General features: G+C 39.6%; 2 protein-coding genes across 2 annotated transcripts; both read left to right on the forward strand.

Annotated features, from left to right (window-relative positions):
• Window positions 1-1,623: 1,623 nt before the first annotated feature.
• Window positions 1,624-19,525, forward strand: PSMC2 (proteasome 26S subunit, ATPase 2). The gene is made up of 12 exons (XM_007982469.3): window positions 1,624-1,882; window positions 8,036-8,073; window positions 8,975-9,056; window positions 9,807-9,906; window positions 13,207-13,338; window positions 14,111-14,183; window positions 14,776-14,871; window positions 15,574-15,738; window positions 17,496-17,583; window positions 18,782-18,984; window positions 19,083-19,179; window positions 19,267-19,525. Exons 1-12 carry the CDS (start codon window positions 1,813-1,815, stop codon window positions 19,422-19,424), a joined length of 1,302 nt encoding a protein of 433 aa, XP_007980660.1. The 5' UTR covers window positions 1,624-1,812; the 3' UTR covers window positions 19,425-19,525.
• Window positions 1,891-8,029, forward strand: LOC119626226 (small ribosomal subunit protein uS14-like). Its single transcript, XM_073009221.1, has one exon. It carries the CDS (start codon window positions 2,692-2,694, stop codon window positions 2,851-2,853), a length of 162 nt encoding a protein of 53 aa, XP_072865322.1. The 5' UTR covers window positions 1,891-2,691; the 3' UTR covers window positions 2,854-8,029.
• Window positions 19,526-20,364: the final 839 nt, after the last annotated feature.

Genomic DNA, 20,364 nt, shown 5'->3' on the forward strand with positions numbered 1-20,364 from the left:
CTCGGCTCCCTGCAATCTCCGCTTCCCAGGTTCGAGCAATTCTCTTGCCTCAGCCTCCTGAGCAGCTGGGACTACAGGTGCGTGCCACCACGCCCAGCTAATTTTTGTATTTTTAGTAGAGACAGGGTTTAGCCATGTTGGCCAGGCTGGTCTCCAACTGCTGACCTCGTGATCCGCCCGCTTCGGCCTCCCAAAGTGCTGGGATTATAGGAGTGAGCCACCGTGCCCGGCCGGGGGTTTTGTTTTTTAAAAAAATTGTTCTAAAATACACATAACATGAAATTTACGATCTTCACCATTTTTAAGTGTACAGTAATGTTAAGTACATCCACATTATTGTGCAACTACCCTACAGAACTATTTTTATCTTACAAAACTGAAACTCTATACCCATTTAATCTTACAAAACTGAAACTCTGCCGGGCATGGTGGCTTATGCCTGTAATCCCAGCACTTTGGGAGGCCGAGGTGGGCGGATCACCTGAAGTTGGGAGTCCGAGACCAGCCTGACCAACATGGAGAACCCCTGTCTCTCCTAAAAATACAAAATTAGCTGGGCGTGGTGGCGTATGCCTGTAATCCCAGCTACTCGGGAGGCTGAGGCAGGAGAATTGTTTGAACCCGGGAGGCGGAGGTTGCGGTGAGCCAAGATTTAGCCATTGCACTCCAGCCTGGGCAACAAGAGCAAAATTCCGTCTCGAAAAACAAACAAACAAACAGACCAAACTGAAACTCTATACCAGTGGAGAAAACTCTCCACTGGAAACCATCCTTCTACTTTGTCTTTAGGAATCTGACACCTCTAGGTACTTCATATTTGTGGAATCATATAGTATTTGTCTTTTTTGTGACTGGCTTATTTTCTTAGCATAATGTTCTCAAGGTTCATCTGTGCTGTAGCTTATACTAGAATTCCATTCGTTTTTAAGGCTGAATAATATCTGTGTGTGTGTGCGCGCGCAGGCGCATCACGTTTTGTTTGTCCATTCATACGTAGGTGGACACTTGGGTTGCTTCCGCCTTATGGGTGTCGTGACTGATGCTGCTTATGAACATGGATGCACAAATACCTCTTTGAGATCCTGTTTTCAATTGTTTTGGATACATATCCAGAAGTCGAATTGCCAGATGGCATGGTAATTCCATTTTTAATTTCCCGAGGAATCATCGTACTGTTTCCTACAGCAGTTGCACCATTTTATCATTTTACATTTACATCAACAGTGCACCAGGATTTCATTTTATCCAGCAGCACACGCAAGGGTCTGCTGGAACCAAGGGTCACCCTTTCCGACACTTACTTCCTGTTTTGTTTTTGCTTGTTTTTAATAATAGCTATCTTAATGGGTGTGTGGTGGCATCCAACTGTGGTTTTGATTTGCATTTCCTTAACAGTGATGTTGTTCATTTGTATATCTTCTTTGGAGCAATGTTTATTAAGGTTATTTACTCATTTAAAAAACTAGGTTGTTTTCTTGGGTGGCAGGATAGGAGTTCTTTAAATATTCTGGATATTAACTCTTTACCAGAAATAGATTACCTTCACTATGTTAGTAGATGGCGCCACTACTTATTGTGTCTAATATGCCAGGCGTTTTACAAACACTGTAGTTCCTTTTCACAGGTAATCAGGCAAAAAACCAGCGTGCCACAGCGTTTCCCCCAGCCCTCTCTCCGGACTCTCTAGCACTGCGTAAGGGGCCCGCCTGAGGCCAATATACTTCCGGTGGGGAAGGGAAAGGGAAGACACCACCGGAAGCAAGGAAGGTGCTGTGTAATCATTAAGGAGAGGAGGCATTTGGAGCTGCTAAAATGCCGGATTACCTCGGTGCCGATCAGCGGAAGACCAAAGAGGATGAGAAGGACGACAAGCCCATCCGAGGTCAGTTGACATGGGCAGGAGCTCGGAGCTGGGGCGGGACTGGAGCGGAGCTGCCTTGGCACAGGAGAGGAGCTGGATTCCCGCTCCTGGCTCTGTGCTCTGGCCCTTTTGTGCCCCTAGTAATTTAGTCTGCGCCGGCCGGATTAACTTGCCTGCCTTCTCAGTCTCCCTTATCCACTACAAGTTCTGTATTCATCTGCTGATGGACATTTTTATTCATTCTCAGCTCTCGGGTCTTGAAGAAGTCACGCACCCTGGTTGGCTTAACAGGCCTTGAAAAGTTCTGCTTGGCGGTGCTGGGTCACCTGATCCTCTTTCCTTTCCTCCTCCTTCCCCCTGTGACAGCTGGGAGCTACCACTGTGTAGCTATAATTCTTAAAAAAATTTATTTGACTAGATAATACATCCACAGGGTTCACAATTCAAGAGGCAGAAAAGATAGATTTGAAAAGCCTCGCATCCTTGGCCCCAGCCTCCAACTTCTCCACAGAGGCAACTAATGTTGCCATTTTGCATATCTTTCTAGACATACTCTGTACATATAGAAGCAAGTCCGCTTATATATTCCTTTTTTTTTTTTTACAGAAATGTAGCATGCCGTACATACTTCAACATCTCGATTTTAAACAATTTTAATATAAGAGATAATTTCCTATCATGTAGTCACTTTCTCTGCATCTGCATAGTATCCCGTTTTATGGGTATACAATAATGTATTTAACTATTATTGATGAACATTTAGATTTTTCCAATTTGTTGCTGTTATAAAACAATGAATACCTTTTACCTCGTTGCACTCTGAGAGCAAGATGGGTCACCAGCAGCTGTACTGGAGCCACCCGCGAAAATTCGGCCAGGGTTCTAGCTCTTGTCGTTTCTGTTCAAACCGGCAAGGTCTGATGTGCCTCAATATGTGCCGCCGGTGTTTTCCTCAGTATGCGAAGGATATTGCTTTCATTAAGTTGGACTAAATAATCTTCCTTCAAAGGATTATCCAAGGCATCTTCCCAATGAAGAAGCATGATAGTTCTTTGTACATAAAATAAACATTAAAAAAAATGAATAATCTTGGTTATATATAAACTTTTACCAAGTGCACAAGTGCAAATTGTAGGATAAATTCTAGAAATGGAGTTCTGATTTTGTAAGTGCCAAATTACTCTCCATGGAGATTGTACCAGTTGATACTTTAACTTACAGTGCATGAGATATGCGCACCATTTTTGGATATAACTTCTTCCCAGTAGTCCCGTTTGTAATCTCATCTTTATGCTGTTTCTCCTTTTGTTCCTTAAGCTAGTTTTAAATGTTCTTTTGGTATTTCTTATGTTTCTTCTTACTTTTACCTTTCTTAACAACTTCATCTTTTCCTTGCACCCTGTTCCATTTACACTCTCCCCCAAAAGAAAGCATTTCCTTTCTACCTTCATCTCATTCTGCTGTTTCTTTTAAAAATATTTTAGGACACTGAAAATGTCAGAGATACTCAGTATTTATTGGAAAAGTTAGACACAGAGATTTATCATTTGATCTGTGCACAGTGATCTGTGTGTTTCTCTGGGTTTGTTATTCTGTAAAAATATTAACGCATTTATTCCTTGGATACAGTTATGACTAACATGTATATAGGATCTTGTGCATTTATTCATACATATCCCCCCCCCCCGCCTTTTTTTTTTTTTTTTTTGAGATGGAGTCTTGCTCTTGTTCCCGAGACTGGAGTGCAGAGGTGTGATCTCAGCTCTTCCTCCTGGGTTCAAGTGATTCTCCTGCCTTAGCCTCCCAAGGAGCTGGGATTACAGGTGCCCCCACCACGCCCAGCTAATTTTTGCATTTTTAGCAGAGATGGGGTTTCACCATGTTGGCCAGGCTGGTCTTGAACTCCTGACCTTAGGTGATCGCCCGCCTTGGCCTCCCAAAGTGCTGGGATTACAGGCGTGAGCCACCGTGCCTGGCCTGATTAAGTTACTTTCAATTTAAGCTTTCAGATCTCAACTTGGTCCTAATTGCAGTTAAGTTTTTGTGAATATCCTATTGACTCACTTTGTTTGAGTGGTTATTTCAAACCTTTTACAAGTTTTTCAGGTCCTCAGTTCAGTCTCTTTCCTCATGACTGATGACTTTTTTCTCTACTGAGAAGATTGAGAATCCACTTAAGAGTTCTCTTAACTTCTCTGACATTTTCCATTTTCTGTTTTAATTCTGCCTTAGAGGAAGTGGTATCACTTTTTGTTATGTGCAACCTTCCCATCTCTGTTTTTGATCTTATGCCTTCCTCCTCTGGGACTTTGTTTCTTCAGTCACTACCTCTTCTATTTGTTGTCCTACGGAATTTTTCCCTTTTGTTCTTGTAAACATGCTAATATCCATTTTATCTTAAAACCATAGTTGAGAAAATCTTCCTGCTCTCTGAAGTTACAAGTCATTTTCTTTTTTTTCTTTCACTGCCTAAAAGTGGCAGAAAGGACAGGCTTGGGAGTTAGAAAGACCTAGGTTTGAATTTTGGCTTTGAGTTTTGTCTAATAAATTCTGTGAAACTGTTGTTCCTATCTGTAATGTAGAAATAATTGTATTTACTTCACAGGTTTATATAGAATAAGATAATATCAATATATATCTCTAATCACGGTGTCTCATACAGTGATCATCTCGATTTATAGCAGCTATTACTATTCGCCCACAGTACATTTCTTTACTACTAATATATTTATTTTTAGAGACAGTCTTGTACTGCCGCTCAGGCTGGAGTGCAGGGGCACAATCAAAGTTCACTGCAGGCTGGGAATTCCTGGGCTAAAACCATTCTTCTGCCTCAGCCTCCCTAGTAGTTGGGACAATAGGTGTGCACCACCATGCCATGCTAATTTAAACAATTTTTTCTTTTTTTTGTAGAGACAGGGTCTTGTTATGTTGCCTAGGCTGGTTTCAAACTCCTGGGCTCAAGCGATCCTCCCACCTTGGCCACCCAAAGTACTGGCATTTCAAGGGTGAGCTACCATGCCAGGCTCTTATTTTATTTTTAAACTTCTTGCACTTTAGTTTCTATCTCTATAAATCTGTTGAAACTGATCAATAGTTTCTTAATTCCCAGATCTTTAGTATTTCTCAATCCCAATCCTTGTGTTTTTGACATTGTTGAGCCTTTGAGCCTATCTTGGTTTCTCTTGCTGAACCTTCCCGTTTATCCTCCTGCTTCTTTTCTTTCCTTCATTGTGTCCTCACGTAGTTTCTCTAAAGTTTTGTTTCTGTTAATTTCATCCATTCTGGTCTTGGACTCTATATGCTTCCTTAGTCAATCTTTTTATCCTCAAGCTAGCATCTGACCTCTAAAGCCAGATTTCTGTCCGCCTTTTAGAATGCTGCATCAGGTTATGCTGGCGTGTTGGATAGTCTCCACGCCTAGTCTCAGGCTCAGGAATATGCTAAGAGCATTCCCAAGACTCAGCATGTAGTCATCCTCATGGCTATGATGTATTTTAGTGAAAGGATACAAAGCAAAATCAGCAAAGAGAAAAGACACATGGGGCCAAGTCCAGGAGAAACCAGGCACAAGCTTCCAAGGGTCCTCTTCCAGTGGAGTCCCACAGGATGCGCTTAATTCCCCCAGCAACAGGTAGTGACAATTTGTGTAAAATGTTGCTAACCAGGGTAGCTTGTTAGAGATCTGGCACCAAGGGTTTTTATTATGGGGTGGTAATGTAGGCATCTCTGCCTAGCACTTACCAAAATTCTAGACTCCCTGAAGGAAGATAAATGTTCTGCATAAACCCTATAGTTTGTATAAACATTTTAAGCACAGTGAACCACCTTTTTCAGTTCTGGGAATGGTAGGAACCCTCTGAAATCGTTGTTCTCAGACAAGAGCCAAGAACCAACCTTATAAGCAGGCCTTTCAAAGGATAGCAATTATGCATGCTATGTTAACTCTTTTCTGCTCTGGTAATAGTACCACAAACTTAAGAAAATTAAAACTGAACTTCGTATCTCCCTGCCAACCACTTTCTATTGTGACATCTATTGTGTAGTACCTAGGTCTGAAGCCTGGGCATCAGGTTTGATCCTCTCCCCTCAGCTTCTCACATTTAGTCATTTGCCATGTGCTGTAGATTCTACCTCTGAGGGTTTTTTTTTTTAATCCAACCGTTCCTTTCTCTTTTCATTGCTACCATTTTTATTTAGGTTCTTATGACTTCCGAGTGGCCTCACTCCAATCTGTTCTTCATATCTTGGCGAACTATTTCTTTCTAAGGCACATTTCCTATAATGTCGACTGTAGTGGCCCTGATGGCCTCATTCTGGAATTTATGGTCTACCTCACTAGAGCCCCAAACCTCCATCTACTTAATTTCCTATTACTGCCTAATGTGTATACTGTGTTTCAGCTTACCTGGTCTAGCTGCTATTACCTAAGCATGCTTTTTCCTACCTCTACTCATACCTAGTTAAAAAAAAAAAAAAGGCCTGCCGTTTTTTTCCTTAAAATATGTATGATTGTATGATTGGTTCTTGTTTTTCATGATAGATATGTTCTATACAGTTGCTGTGAACCGTGAATTAGGAAGTACTGAACACTTGCTCCTAGGAGAAATATATATATACATCTCACATAGATTATAATCTTTTTTTTTTTTTTTTTTGAGACAGGGTCTCACTTTGTTACCTAGGCAGAAGTGTAGTGGCACGATCTCAGCTTGCTGTAGCTGTCACTTCCTGGGCTCAAGCAATCCTCCTGCCTCAGCCCCCGCAGTAGCTGGGACTACATGTACACACCACCATGCCCAGCTAATTTTTGTATTTTTTGTAGGGACATGGTTTTGCCATGTGGCCCAGGCTGGTCTTGAACGCCTGGACTCAAGCAATCTGCCTGCCTCAGCCTGGGATTACAAGTGTGAGCCACAGCATCCGGCCGATGATAATCTTAAATCCTAAAAACAACTCATCCGGGTAGATTCTTTTTTTCTTTATTTTGCAAAAGAGAAAACAAAGTTCAGAAGTGTTAAGTGACTTGGCTGAGGTCACCCCACTAACAGATGCCAGAGCTGGCATTCAAGCCCTGTCCACCTGGCCCCAGAGCCTGAACTGCTTGGATTACATTACATTTCCCCTACCGTCTCCATCTTCTAGTCATCTTTGTATGAAAGCTGAAACAAGAAGTTAGAGTGACTTGTTCTTAGCTGTGAACTTAAATTTTTTACCACTCTGCCTATTTGCAAATGACCATGAAAGCACATGAGTATTGATATGGGGATTACAAATAAATTTCAGCAACTAAGCAAATTCAGGAATGCAGAATTCGTGAACAGAAAAGATTAACTGTAAATCACTTGAAATCCTGGATAACCACCGTAGAACACCATTCCAGGTTACTCTCCACATGTGTTTTAAGTGATTTTATATAAAAACAAAATATATGCATATTATATGGTGTTTTTTAAACCTACCTGATTCACTGAATAGCATTTGTTGGATTGCTTTCTATGCCTGTGTTCTGTTACCATTTTAAATTGCTGCATTAGATCTCCTTTTTCTTTTTGAGACAGAGTGTCTCTTGGTCACCCAGGCTGGAGTGCAGTGATGTGATTTGGGCTCACTGCAACGTCCGCCTCCTGGGTTCAAGCAATTCTCCGGCTTCAGCCTCCCGAGTAGCTGGGACTACAGGCATGTGCCACCATGCCAGGCCAATTTTTGTATTTTTGGTAAAGACGGGGTTTCGCCAGGTTGTCCAGGCTGGTGTCAAACTCCTGACCTCAGGTGATATGCCCGCCTCGGCCTCCAAGAGTACTGGGATTACAGGCATGAGCCACCACACCCAGCCTGCGTTGTATTTCATTGTATGAATATGGTATAATTTAACCAAGATCCTTAATGGATGTGTTTTACATAATACTATATAAAATAGGTAATCATGTATATTATGTACTTTTAAAAATCTGTCTTCCTCCCAGTTAGATAAAAATTACTTGAGTCCAGGAACTATTTGATTGGATTTATATCATCATAATCTTGCTTGAGTTTTGGCCCTCAATTAAAACAATTTGAATCGAACAGAAAAGTTGATCAGCTCTAGTTTCTTTTTTTTCTTTTTGTTTCTTTTTTAAAAAATGTTAATTATAGTTTCTTTTTGAATCTCATGTATTGTCTCTCTCCTTTCAGCTCTGGATGAGGGGGATATTGCCTTGCTAAAAACTTATGTAAGTCCTTTCAGTGTCTGCAAACTATAGATGTTTTATGTTGAAATAAAAGCTGTTTTGGTATTGTCCTTCCAAAATAATTAGAAGAAGTTAAGAAACCAAAATTAAAAAACCAAACAAAAAATAAAAAGAAACGAAATACTTAGAAAAGAATGTTTGGCAGCTCATTGTAATTTTCACTAAATGAAGTTACCTACTTGAAGTTTATAGAATAGATCAGAGTATTTGGCGTGTCTCAGTTTATGTATTATTTTAATCCTATTCATGATTAAAATGTGATACTATATTGAAAGATATTTAAAATAATTTACACGTGTTTACTATGTTTAACAAGTATTACTGAATTAGTTGGAAATGAAGTTTTAATGCATAGAAGTCAGTAGTTTTGCATAATTTCACACAATTTTTTTTTTTTTTTTTGAGACAGAGTTTCGCTCTTATCACCCAGGCTGGAGTGCAGTGGCGCGATCTTGGCTCACTGCAACCTCCACCTCCCGGGTTCAAGGGATTCTTCTGCCTCAGCCTCCTGAGTAACTGGGATTACGAGCGCCTGCCACTGTGCCTGGCTAATTTTTAGTATTTTTAGTAGAGATAGGGTTTCATCATGTTGGCCAGGCTGGTCTTGAATTCTTGACCTCAGGTTATCCACCCGCCTCAGTCTCCCAAAGTACAGGGATTATAGGCGTGAGCCACCGTGCCTGGCCATGATTTTCATTTGTTATCTTGCATAATAGTGGATTGTGTATTTAGGGGGAAATATTGGCTCAGGAACACCTCTCTACTTCACAAGCTTTGGGATAATGATAGCTATTGAAATTGTAACTTAAAAATAATTTTTGCCTGTAGTTTAATAAATTGTTGATATCCTGATATTCTAACTAAACTGACCTTCATCACCTAGGGTCAGAGCACTTACTCTAGGCAGATCAAGCAAGTTGAAGATGACATTCAGCAACTTCTCAAGAAAATTAATGAGCTCACTGGTATGTATTTTTAAATTCCCATTTCCTTCCTTTAAATGTAATGTGTTAATAATATCAAAAGAGTTTAACTACAGATTTTACTCCTTTATGATTACAGATTTTAAAAAATCGTTATTCTTCCTTTCTGTTAAGAAATTTGATCTCATTTAACCATATCTTTCACTGCTTTTTACAACCAGGTTTAATGCTTATGCAGTTAAGAAATAAGAAACAATACCATCTTCTAAGCCAGTAATGTTTCTATTGGTCAAAACCCAGTTCAGTAAACTTCAGTTAACAAGTCGAAAAACTTTTTTGGATAAAAATAAGATCCACAGCATAGTTTTGCTCGAAGTAATTGGGCTCTTTCCTGGAAGTTGGAAACATTTTTTGGGGGAACTTGAATGATGAAGTTTTACATTTGACCTACACAAAAATATCAAATGTGGCATTATATTTTTGGCTTGACGATTACTTTAGGGCAGGGTAGTAGTTTTCAGCTGGGGTGATTTTGCCACACCCCCCACCCGCTCCCGGAGGACACTGGGCAATGTCTGGAGACATTCTTGATTGTCATGACTTTGAGAGAGGGTGGTGCCGCTGGCATCCAGTGGTGAGAGGCCAGGGATGCTACTAAACAGCCTATAATGCACACAACGATCCTTGCAATGAAGGATTCAGTGCAAAATGTCAGGAGGGCCGAGGTTCAGAAAGCTTATTTTAGGGTGATGCATTACATTTTAGTAAATTTTGTCATCTTTCTTTATGTAGGTATTAAAGAATCTGACACTGGCCTGGCCCCACCAGCACTCTGGGATTTGGCTGCAGATAAGCAGACACTCCAGAGTGAACAGCCTTTACAGGTTGCCAGGTATGCACAGGTGCTCTGTGGCAACTTCCCTTTGTCTGTATTTTCAAGCACTTAATGTTAGAGTCTCGGGGATAATATAATAGTTCATAAAGTATTTTTATTCCAAATTTCAAGTAAATAAAGCTTTCTACAAAACTGGGGTTAAAATTTTATGCCTTAAACAATTATTTAAAAATACATGAAGGCGTATTCATTTAAAAGATTTAAATGATACAAAAAGATGTAGAGCAAGATGTGAAAAACTCCCTTCTCCTACTTGCTTTCCTGTTGCTCTTTCCTCAAACATAAGTACTGAAATAGTTTGGCCCTCCTAATCCTCTTTCTGTGTATCTTCCTGTGTGTATTTGCATGCAAGAAACATATCCTGATTTTTTTGTGTGTGTTTTAGACATAACTACATGTTTTGGGAATCTGTGTCTTTAATATAGGTACACTTATTTCTTTTTTCTCATGTTTTTAAAAAATTGCATAATGTGTAGATGTTAGGCTATAACAATTTCTGTTATTATACACAGCACTGTAGTGAACATTCATGTTAAATGTTTCTCAGTGTATGTGCATACATTTCTATAGGCTAGCTTACTACAAGTGGAATTCTAGGGGTCGAAGATATTACAGTTTTAAAATCCTGTGACAATTGCTTTGACCAGTTTATACTTTTACCAAGAGGATTTGAGGCAAATATCCATTTGTCTGATGAATGTAAGATATGCAGTTTTCAATTTTTACACTTTTGTCATTTGAGGGAAAATAATTTTAATTTGTACTGTGCTGATTACTAGTGTGATTACTTCTTGTGTTTACTAAACCTCTGTATTTCTTTGACTACTCATGTTTTGTTCTTGGGTTGTTTCTTGTTAATTGTAGAAACAGTTCATATATTGTACATATTATCTTTTCTTAAGTAATGCTACAAGTATTTTTCCCTAGTCACTTTTAACTTCTTGGTACCTTTTGTTGTACTAATGTTTTACATTTTTAGGAGATAAAATATACCAGTATTTCCATTATACCTTTTGGGTGTTAATGTTGCTTAGAAAAGCCTAGCCCAATTCAAGGCTGTAAACATATTCTCTGTTTATGATCCTTTTAAAAATTTTGTTTTTATTTTTAGTTCCTAAAAGCTAAAGATTATTTTTCTTTCCCATCTACTCACCCTTCCTACCTCCCAATTTCCATCTTTTCTCCCTTTATTTATTTATTTATCCATATTTTAGTTTTATTATGGTTTTTGAAGGGTTAAATAGTTCAGGCTGGGCACTGCAGCTCATGCCTGTAATCCCAGCACTCTGGGAGGCCCACGCGGGCAGATGACTTGAGGTCAGGAGTTTGAGACCAGCCTGGCCAACATGGTGAGACCCTGTCTCTACTAAAAATACAAAAATTAACTGGGTGTGGTGGGTGCTTGTAATCCCAGCTACGGGAGAGACTGAGGCAGGAGAATTGCTTGAATCTGGGAGGCGGGGAGGTTGCAGTGAGCCGAGATTGTGCCACTGCACTTCAGCCTGGGCGACAGAGTGAGACTCCATCTCAAAAAAAAAAAAAAAAAAAAGAGAGTTAAATAGTTAAATAATAATAACTGTATTTCCCAATTTCTCTTCCCCACAGACACTCATTTTCACCTTTTTTAGCTGATTATTTTGGTTTTCGCCTTCATGGTTCTAATGGATATTGCTATATCTTGTGTATTGTAGATTCCTGATTCTTGATTTTTTAGTTTTAGGTATTATCTTTTGGCTTCCCACCATGGAAGATGAGGATTTTGTTTTGTTTCCTCTGCCTTCGTGTTGAAGGCACACCCTTCCTATCCCAACATCCTTCCAGTGTAATTCTGTTATAATTTTGGTTAGATCAGTATTCAGTGTTTATATGATTATGGCTATGTAAATACTATTCACAAAGAGCCAAGTGGTAAGCTGTGATTGCTTTTCCTTTCTTGTACCACTTATTTTGGAGGCCGAGGCAGGTGGATCACTTGAGGTCAGGAATTTGAAACCAGCCTGGCCAACATGGTGAAACCCCATATCTACTAAAAATACAAAACAATTAGCCGGGCGTGCTGGTGCGTTCCTGTAATCCGAGCTACTTGGGAGGCTGAGGCAGGAGAACTGCTTGAACCTGGGAGGCTGAGGGTGCAGTGAGCTGAGATCATGCCACTGCACTCCAGCCTAGGCTACAGAGCAAGACTCTGTCTCAAAAAAAAAAAAAAAAAAAAAAAAAAAAAGCTTCTACTGCCTCAGTTAAAAAAAGAAAAAAAGTAGCAAAAACAATAAAAATGGATTTAAAGGCCGGATACAGTGGCTCACACCTGTAATCCCAGCACTTTGGGAGGCTGAAGTGGGCAGATCACCTGAGGTTGGGAGTTTGAGACCAGCCTGACCTTGGGAGTTCGAGAGGAACCCCATCTCTACTAAAAAAAAAAAAAATACAAAATTAGCCAGGCATGGTGGCTCATGCCTGTAATCCTAGCTACTCGGGAGGCTGAGGCAGGAGAATTGCTTGAACCAAGGAGGCGGAGGTTGCAGTGAGCCAAGATCACGCCATCGCGCTTGTTGCCTGGCAACAAGAGTGAAATTCTGTCTCGAAAAAGCACTTTGGGAGGCCGAGGCGGGCGGATCACGAGGTCAGGAGATCAAGACCATCTGGCTAACATGGTGAAACCCCGTCTGTACTAAAAATTAAAAAAAAAATTAGCCAGGCATGGTGGCAGTTGCCTATAATCCCAGCTACTCAGGAGCCTGAGGCAGGAGAATTGCTTGAACCCAGGAGGCGGAGGTTGCAGTGAGCCAAGATCATGCCCTTGTACTCCAGCCTGGGCAACAAGAGTGAAACACCATCTCAAAAGAAAAAAAAAAGAGAGAGAGGGAAAGAAAATAAAAAGAAAAACGGATTTAAAGTATAAACTCAGGAAAAGAATGAAAACCCATTTATTACTGAATTTGGTGTAAGACAAAACCATCTTTTTATAGGGAAAATAAAAACGAGAGCAACTTAAGATATACAGGAGCATCACTAATAATAAAGGAATATAAATTATGGAAATCAAGAAATCAGATAACTTCTTAATGATGAGATATTTGGGTTTAATGTTCCAGGAGAATGTATTTGAAAATTTTATGGCTTGGCTAAAGTCGAATGGACCTTCAGAGTTGAGTATAGAAAAGGATCTTTAACAATGCCCCAGTTTCTGTAGTTCCAGTTTATACCTATATTTTGCACACTCAGTTTAAAATCTAGTTGGTTGAATTCATTATTAGTGGCTTAGGTTCCTTATTCTAATCAAGCTTTTTGCTGTGTTAGGTGTACAAAGATAATCAATGCTGATTCAGAGGACCCAAAATACATTATCAACGTAAAGCAGTTTGCCAAGTTTGTGGTGGACCTTAGTGATCAAGTGGCACCTACTGACATTGAAGAAGGGATGAGAGTGGGGTAAGATTTCTATTTACAATAAATACTTTTCTTTCACTAAGGATGCTGTCTCACATTCACATCCTTGGCTTTGTGGTGAATAAATAAACTGAGTTCCTTGGAATACCAAGGGATGATCTAGTAATGTACTATAGTTGAAAATTCTTTCTTCTACATCTGCTTTCTAACATCCCATCAGGTTCCCTGACTCCCCTACTCCCACTGTTGTATATTATGAATGGCTTCAAATTTCAGAGTTGAGGTTACCAGTCTATTTACGGTAACATGGTATAGGTTGGGGGACTACTTGCTTTAGGATAGTTATGATGCCAAGTGTGTTAATGTCTATAGAATACATAACAATTCACTCAGTAAATTAAAAAAAAATCTCCCCTCCCTCCTCAAGGGTTTGGTTGCTGTTAGGACAAAGCGTTCTTTTTTAGCCTTGACCTCCTGGGCTCAAGTGATGCTCCAGCCTCAACCTACCCAGTAGCTGGGACTACAGGTGCATCCCACCACACCTGGCTAAGCCAAAGCATTCTTTACCTTACTTTTAACTCTACCTATGTGCGCACTCCACAGGCTATTTTTGTATTTCTCTGTAATTCTTGTTTGCCACATTAGACATATAATTTAGTATCCTCAGGTTTCATGCTCTCTTTATTTATATAACCTTAGGGATTCTGTCTCTCTCTTGTTTTCTTAAATATGGTTTTGGGGATAAAAGACTAAACATAAAATCACTTTGAAAGCTTAAGGAATGTATTAGTGACTGTCTTTTTTACTTCCTTAGTGTGGACAGAAATAAATATCAAATTCACATTCCATTGCCTCCTAAGATTGACCCAACAGTTACCATGATGCAGGTAAGAAACTATGGGAGGGAAAAGGAAGGCTATGTCTTTTTGTTGTTGTTGTTGTTGTTTGAGGTGGAGTTTCACTCTTGTCATCTAGGCTGGAGTACAGTCATGCGATCTTGGCCCACTGCAGCCTCTGCCTCCTGGGTTGAAGCGATTCTCCTGCCTCAGCCTCCCGAGTAGCTGGGATTACAGGCGCCCACCACCATGCCTGGCTAATTTTTGTCTTTTTAGTAGAGACGATGTTTCACCATGTTGGCCAGACTGGTTTCGAACTCATGACCTCAAGTTTTCGGCCTGCCTCAGCCTCCCAAAGTGTTGGGATTCCAGGCGTGAGCCACTGAGCCTGGCAGTATTTTTTGTTTTTTTTGAGACAGAGTCTCACCTGTCTTTATTTTACTAGTTTGTCTTTCATTCATTAGTGTCATAATAAGTAATACAGCAAGTAGTACCAGGGCACTGAGCAATGTATTCAATTTTTATTAAGATTCTCACTTGTGAGTTTGATTTTTCTTTTAAGGTATTAGGTCTATTCTACTGAATTTGGACAGTATCCAAAAGGCCTGTGACTGTATGTTGTACATTTCTGTCCCTCTCTTAGGTGGAAGAGAAACCTGATGTCACATACAGTGATGTTGGTGGCTGTAAGGAACAGATTGAGAAATTGCGAGAAGTAGTTGAAACCCCATTACTTCATGTAAGTAGCTGAGTGTTGTATTTAAATTCTTTGTATAAATTTTTGTGTATTGAGCACTAAAATTGCTTGTATATTAGATGGCTTTTACTCTTTTCCCTAATGAGAATTTTTTTGAGAGGGTGGAGAGAGGAGGGGTGGAGAGTTGGTAAGTTCTAGGGGAGAGCAAGCAAAAAGGATTGAATGGTCAAATATATTTAAAAAAGAAAGATCTGCTGTTTACAGTGACAGAGGAGGCTCAGTGTAACCTTTAGCAATATGTTAAATATGTTACAGGCTATTATAGATAATAAGAAACTGGTTCTTCAAAAGACATCGAGAAGAAAGGGGCTTAAGTTGAAGCAGGTTAAACTTGGGAGGATAATGGAAAACTAGGATATTGAATACCAGATAATTGTGTTCCTTAAACACCATAATTTTTTAAAATTAGGAAAATATTTTAAGACTGGATCATAGAAGCGCTTTTTAAAAGCCATTCAGTCTTATGTATTGATATGAGTCCAGTTTAGAACTTATGTCTTAGAATAAGTAAAATTTCTTACTTAGTCCAAGTATGTAGATTGTGGACTTAATAATTTTGATTTAAATATTAAAGTATGGTTTTCAGGATAAAAGACTAAACATAAAAGCACTTTGTTGATGTAGAAGTAGTCTGATTTTTGTTATACAGAAGTGGTAAGTGTGAAAATTGTGTCTCTATCACAGCCAGAGAGGTTTGTAAACCTTGGCATTGAGCCTCCCAAGGGCGTGCTGCTCTTTGGTCCACCCGGTACAGGCAAGACACTCTGTGCGCGGGCGGTTGCTAATCGGACTGATGCGTGTTTCATTCGAGTTATTGGATCTGAGCTTGTACAGAAATACGTCGGTGAGGTAAAGTCAATTTATCATAGTCAAAGAATATATAGCCCTGTGAAAGATTTTACAGTATGAATGAAATTAAAAATGGCACTTCTGCATCGAGGGATCCAGACCTGAAATTTCTGTTTTCTTTTTTTGAGACAGTCTCATTGTGTTGCTCAGGCTGGAGTGCAGTGTTGTGATCTCAGCTCACTGCAGCCTGTACCTCTCTGGGCTTAGGCGATCCTCCCATCTCAGCCTCTCAGGTAGCTGAGACCATGGCCACATGCCACCACGCCCAGCTAATTTTTCTATTTTTTGTAGAATGGGGTTTTGCCGTGCAGCCCAGGGCTCAAGCGATCCATCTGCGTTGGCCTCCCAGAGTGCTGGGAGTATAGGCATGAGCCACCACACCCGGCCTGAGACCTGAAACTTCTTGATTGTAATTAGTAGTTTAGAAGCTGCCTTTGTGGTCATTTGGAAATAGGCAACCACATAAAATTTTAACCAGTATGCCCCCTCCTCAGAAGGATGACATTTTCTACAGATGTGGCTTTTCTATGGAAATGCCTGGTAAGTGAATTCAAAAGTATACTTTTACTTCAGGGGCAGTGTTTTCAGTCCTAATGAGAAAGTGAGAGCATATGGATGTCTGTATGTTTGTAGACATCCATATACATATATATATTTTTAGAGAATAAGTCTAGGGCTATACGTATTGTATCTGAAACCTGTTGATGATTCGTATATTTACAGTAAGAATTAGATACGGAGCTGCATGAGTTGAGGTATCCTTTTATTCCCTAATTAAAACTTACAAGTCAAATTCAATGATCAGGAATTCCAAGTGATAGATCAGATGCTTTTATTTACTCAAGTTTTACTGATTAGAATGGTTCCTTTATTTAACTATTAATTTGACCTCGTCAGATCCGAAACCTATTGCTATTTAATAGATACAGAATCATGCAAATGACTTAATATTTTAAGGCTAGCAAGATTAATTTGGTGGACTGGGGAGCAAACTTCAGTTTTTTAAAAAAAAGTTTAGGTAGACTGGGCGCGGTGGCTTACACCTGTAATCCCAGCACTTTGGGAGGCAGAGGCGGGCAGATCACCTAAGGTCAGGATTTCAAAACCAGCCTGACCAACATGGAGAAACCCCATCTCCACTAAAAATAGAAAAAGCTGAGCGTGGTGGCGCATGCCTGTAATCCCAGCTCCTCGGGAGGCTGAGGCACGAGAATCGCTTGAACCCAGAAGGCGAAGGTTGCAGTGAGCCAAGATTGTGCCATTGCACACCAGCCTGGGCAACAAGAGCGAAACTCTGTCTCAAAAAATAAACAACAAAATAAAATAAAAACAGCTGGGCGTGGTGGCTCACACCTGTAATCCCAGTGCTTTGGGAGGCTGAGACAGGTAGATCATGAGGTCAGGAGTTCAAGACCAACCTGGCCAAGATGCTGAAACCCCGTCTCTATTAAAAATACAAAAATTATCTGGGCTTGGTAGCACATGCCTGCAGTCCCAGCTACCCGGGAGGCTGAGGTAGGAGAATCGCTTGAACCCAGGCAGAGCATGCAGTGAGCTGAGATCGCACCACTGCACTCCAGCCTGGGTGACAGAGGAAGACTCCATCTCAAAAAAAACAAAAAAATAAAAAAAGTTTAGGTAATAATGAGTGAGAATACTGTTAAAAATAAATATTGAAAAGTTTGAAGCGTAACTTTTTATTTACTTTAAAATATTTTAAAATCAATTTTGAATTAATAAATCATTTTTCTTGTTAGGGGGCTCGAATGGTTCGTGAACTCTTTGAAATGGCCAGAACAAAAAAAGCCTGCCTTATCTTCTTTGATGAAATTGATGCTATTGGAGGTGAGAATGATATGTTAAGAGAACTGCTTTAGGATTCGGTTTCATGAAAACTCTAAAGTGATACGTTAATTCTTACACAGAATTTTAACAATAACTCTTCTATGAGCTCTGAAACACTGGTGCCACAGATCTAATAAGTAGTAGTGCTAAACTGTAAAGGCAAGAAGAAACATTATATACCATTGCCATTTTTCAGAGCCTTTATTTTTGTGCAGTGGGTTGAATATCCCTTAGCTGAAATGTTTGAGAATTCAGGTATTTTGGCTTTTGGCTTTTGGAGTACTTGCATTATACTGATTGAGTATCCCAAATATGAAAACCTGAAATCTAAAATGCTCCAATGAGTATTGCCTTTGAACATCATGTTGGGGCTCAAGAGTTTCAAATTTTGAAGCATTTTGGATTTTGCATATTTGCAAATATGGGATGCTCAACCTATATGTGATTTCATTCATACAACACCTATTTCCACACTTTAAACAACTCCTAAATTGAGAAGTATCATCTAATGTCATAAGAAAGCACTGGGGCATAATTTAATTGGTGGTGGTTTTTCGTAGTGCACAGGAAATACAGTATTACCCATGAAATCTAGACAAGTTTTTTTTTTTTTAAAGACGCAGTCTCACTCTGTCGGTCAGGCTGGAGTTCGGTGGCGCAACCTTCGTTCATGGCAACCTCTGCCTCCTGGTTCAAGCCATTCTCATGTCTCAGCCTCCCGAGTAGCTGGGATTACAGATACCTGCTACCATGCCTGGCTAATTTTTGTATTTTTAGTAGAGACGTAGTTTCACCATGTTGGCCAGGCTGGTCTTGAACTCCTGAGGACAAGTTATTTTGACTAATCTCTTAGCCTCAGTTTTCTTATCTTATAAAGGGAATAATTCTTGCCTTGTGTACTTCATGAGGTTTTGAGAGGTTCAAGTCAAGTAATAAATGTGGTAGACTTTGAAAACATAAAACTGCCCCATAGGCAGTTTAAAAAATGTTAAGTAAATCTGTGATGAATACTTTTGAAAGCAAAGGTTCACTTTCTAATTTGTTTTGTATAAAGCAGGCTGTTCTTACAGGATTTGCTTCAAAGTGGGATATGCACTTATTCCGGAGGGCATGATTTGAGCTGAGATTTATGGTACTTTCAGGTCATGCATAGTGCTACTCTGAGTGGACTTGAAGAGCTTATCTTTTGTCTTCTCAGGGGCTCGGTTTGATGATGGTGCTGGAGGTGACAATGAAGTGCAGAGAACAATGTTGGAACTGATCAATCAGCTTGATGGTTTTGATCCTCGAGGCAATATTAAAGTGCTGATGGCCACTAACAGACCTGATACTTTGGATCCAGCACTGATGAGGCCAGGGAGATTGGATAGAAAAATTGAATTTAGCCTGCCCGATCTAGAGGTAAGAAAATCATTTCATTTTAGGAAAGGGATTTTTGAAGTTTTTTCTTCCTGTGATGTTTTTTGCATTTTCATATTTGTCAATTCTCTCATTTTTAGGGTCGGACCCACATATTTAAGATTCACGCTCGTTCGATGAGTGTTGAAAGAGATATCAGATTTGAATTGTTAGCACGACTGTGTCCAAATAGCACTGGTAAGTAGAAAGTTCTTGCTTATATTTGCTGGTCTGTCTGCTCAGGCTGCTTTAATTAAGCCTGTTTATTTTCTTTTTGTTTGAAAGGTGCTGAGATTAGAAGCGTCTGCACAGAAGCCGGTATGTTTGCCATCAGAGCACGGCGAAAAATCGCTACTGAGAAAGATTTCTTGGAAGCTGTAAATAAGGTCATTAAGTCTTATGCCAAATTCAGTGCTACTCCTCGTTATATGACATACAACTGAACCCTGAAGGCTTTCAGGTGAAAACTTTAGATTGGAATCCTAACCTTACGTAGACTTGTTAATAACCACTTCATAAACAAATAAATGGCTTCAAAATTGTATGTTTCCATATCTCTTCTAATAAAAGGTGATCTCTAATGTTATTAGACAGAAAAGCTTGTTAGAATATATTTTGACTTTTTTTTTGACCCACTCCCATTTAAGGGTTTCACAGCAAACAGAGTGCTTGCTTAGATGGCTTATATCCTGGGCATATGCTGGCTGGGTGCTCTACATAGAAATTCTCATTGTATCCTCCCATCTGTCCATTGAGGAAGATTATCAAATGGATCTTCATCTAATGGATTCATAAACTTTCCTACTTACTTGTAGTGGCAAAGCTGGGTTTCTGGTCCAAGTTTGTCGGCTCCATTACCTATGCTCCTATTATCCTCTTCTGTCCCGCATCAAAGTAGCTCACTTAGGCTTATGACCACATGCATTATGATAGTTTCCCACCACCATGTTGAATAATAAAAGCTTTGGCCAAATCTTTTTTAAAGTAAGAGAAACATTGGATGTATATGTTTTGCATTGCAATTTGATTTCAAATTAATCAGGAAGAATTAGTGATTTTAATGAGCAGTAAAGTAATACAATAAAGCAGAAAGAAAAATGTTCAGCCAGAGGTGAAAGAGTAGTAAAAAAGACAAAAAGAAAAATGTGTGTACATATGATCTAATTTAGAAAATCCGGAATTGGCTTCATACAGAAAAGTGATTATTTTCATTTTACAAATTAGTTTAAAATTGTGGTAAAATGTCTGTTAGGCTTCTGGTCTACAGTGAGGTATTTTAAAAATAAAGGTTATATTAGAATCCTCAACAGATCTTTTTAAAATTATCTCCTGTGTAACCACCACCAAATCCTATCTTCTACCACAATTACCCCTTCCCCCAAT

Source organism: Chlorocebus sabaeus, chromosome 21 (assembly GCF_047675955.1).
Source record: "Chlorocebus sabaeus isolate Y175 chromosome 21, mChlSab1.0.hap1, whole genome shotgun sequence".
Lineage (NCBI taxonomy): Eukaryota > Metazoa > Chordata > Mammalia > Primates > Cercopithecidae > Chlorocebus > Chlorocebus sabaeus.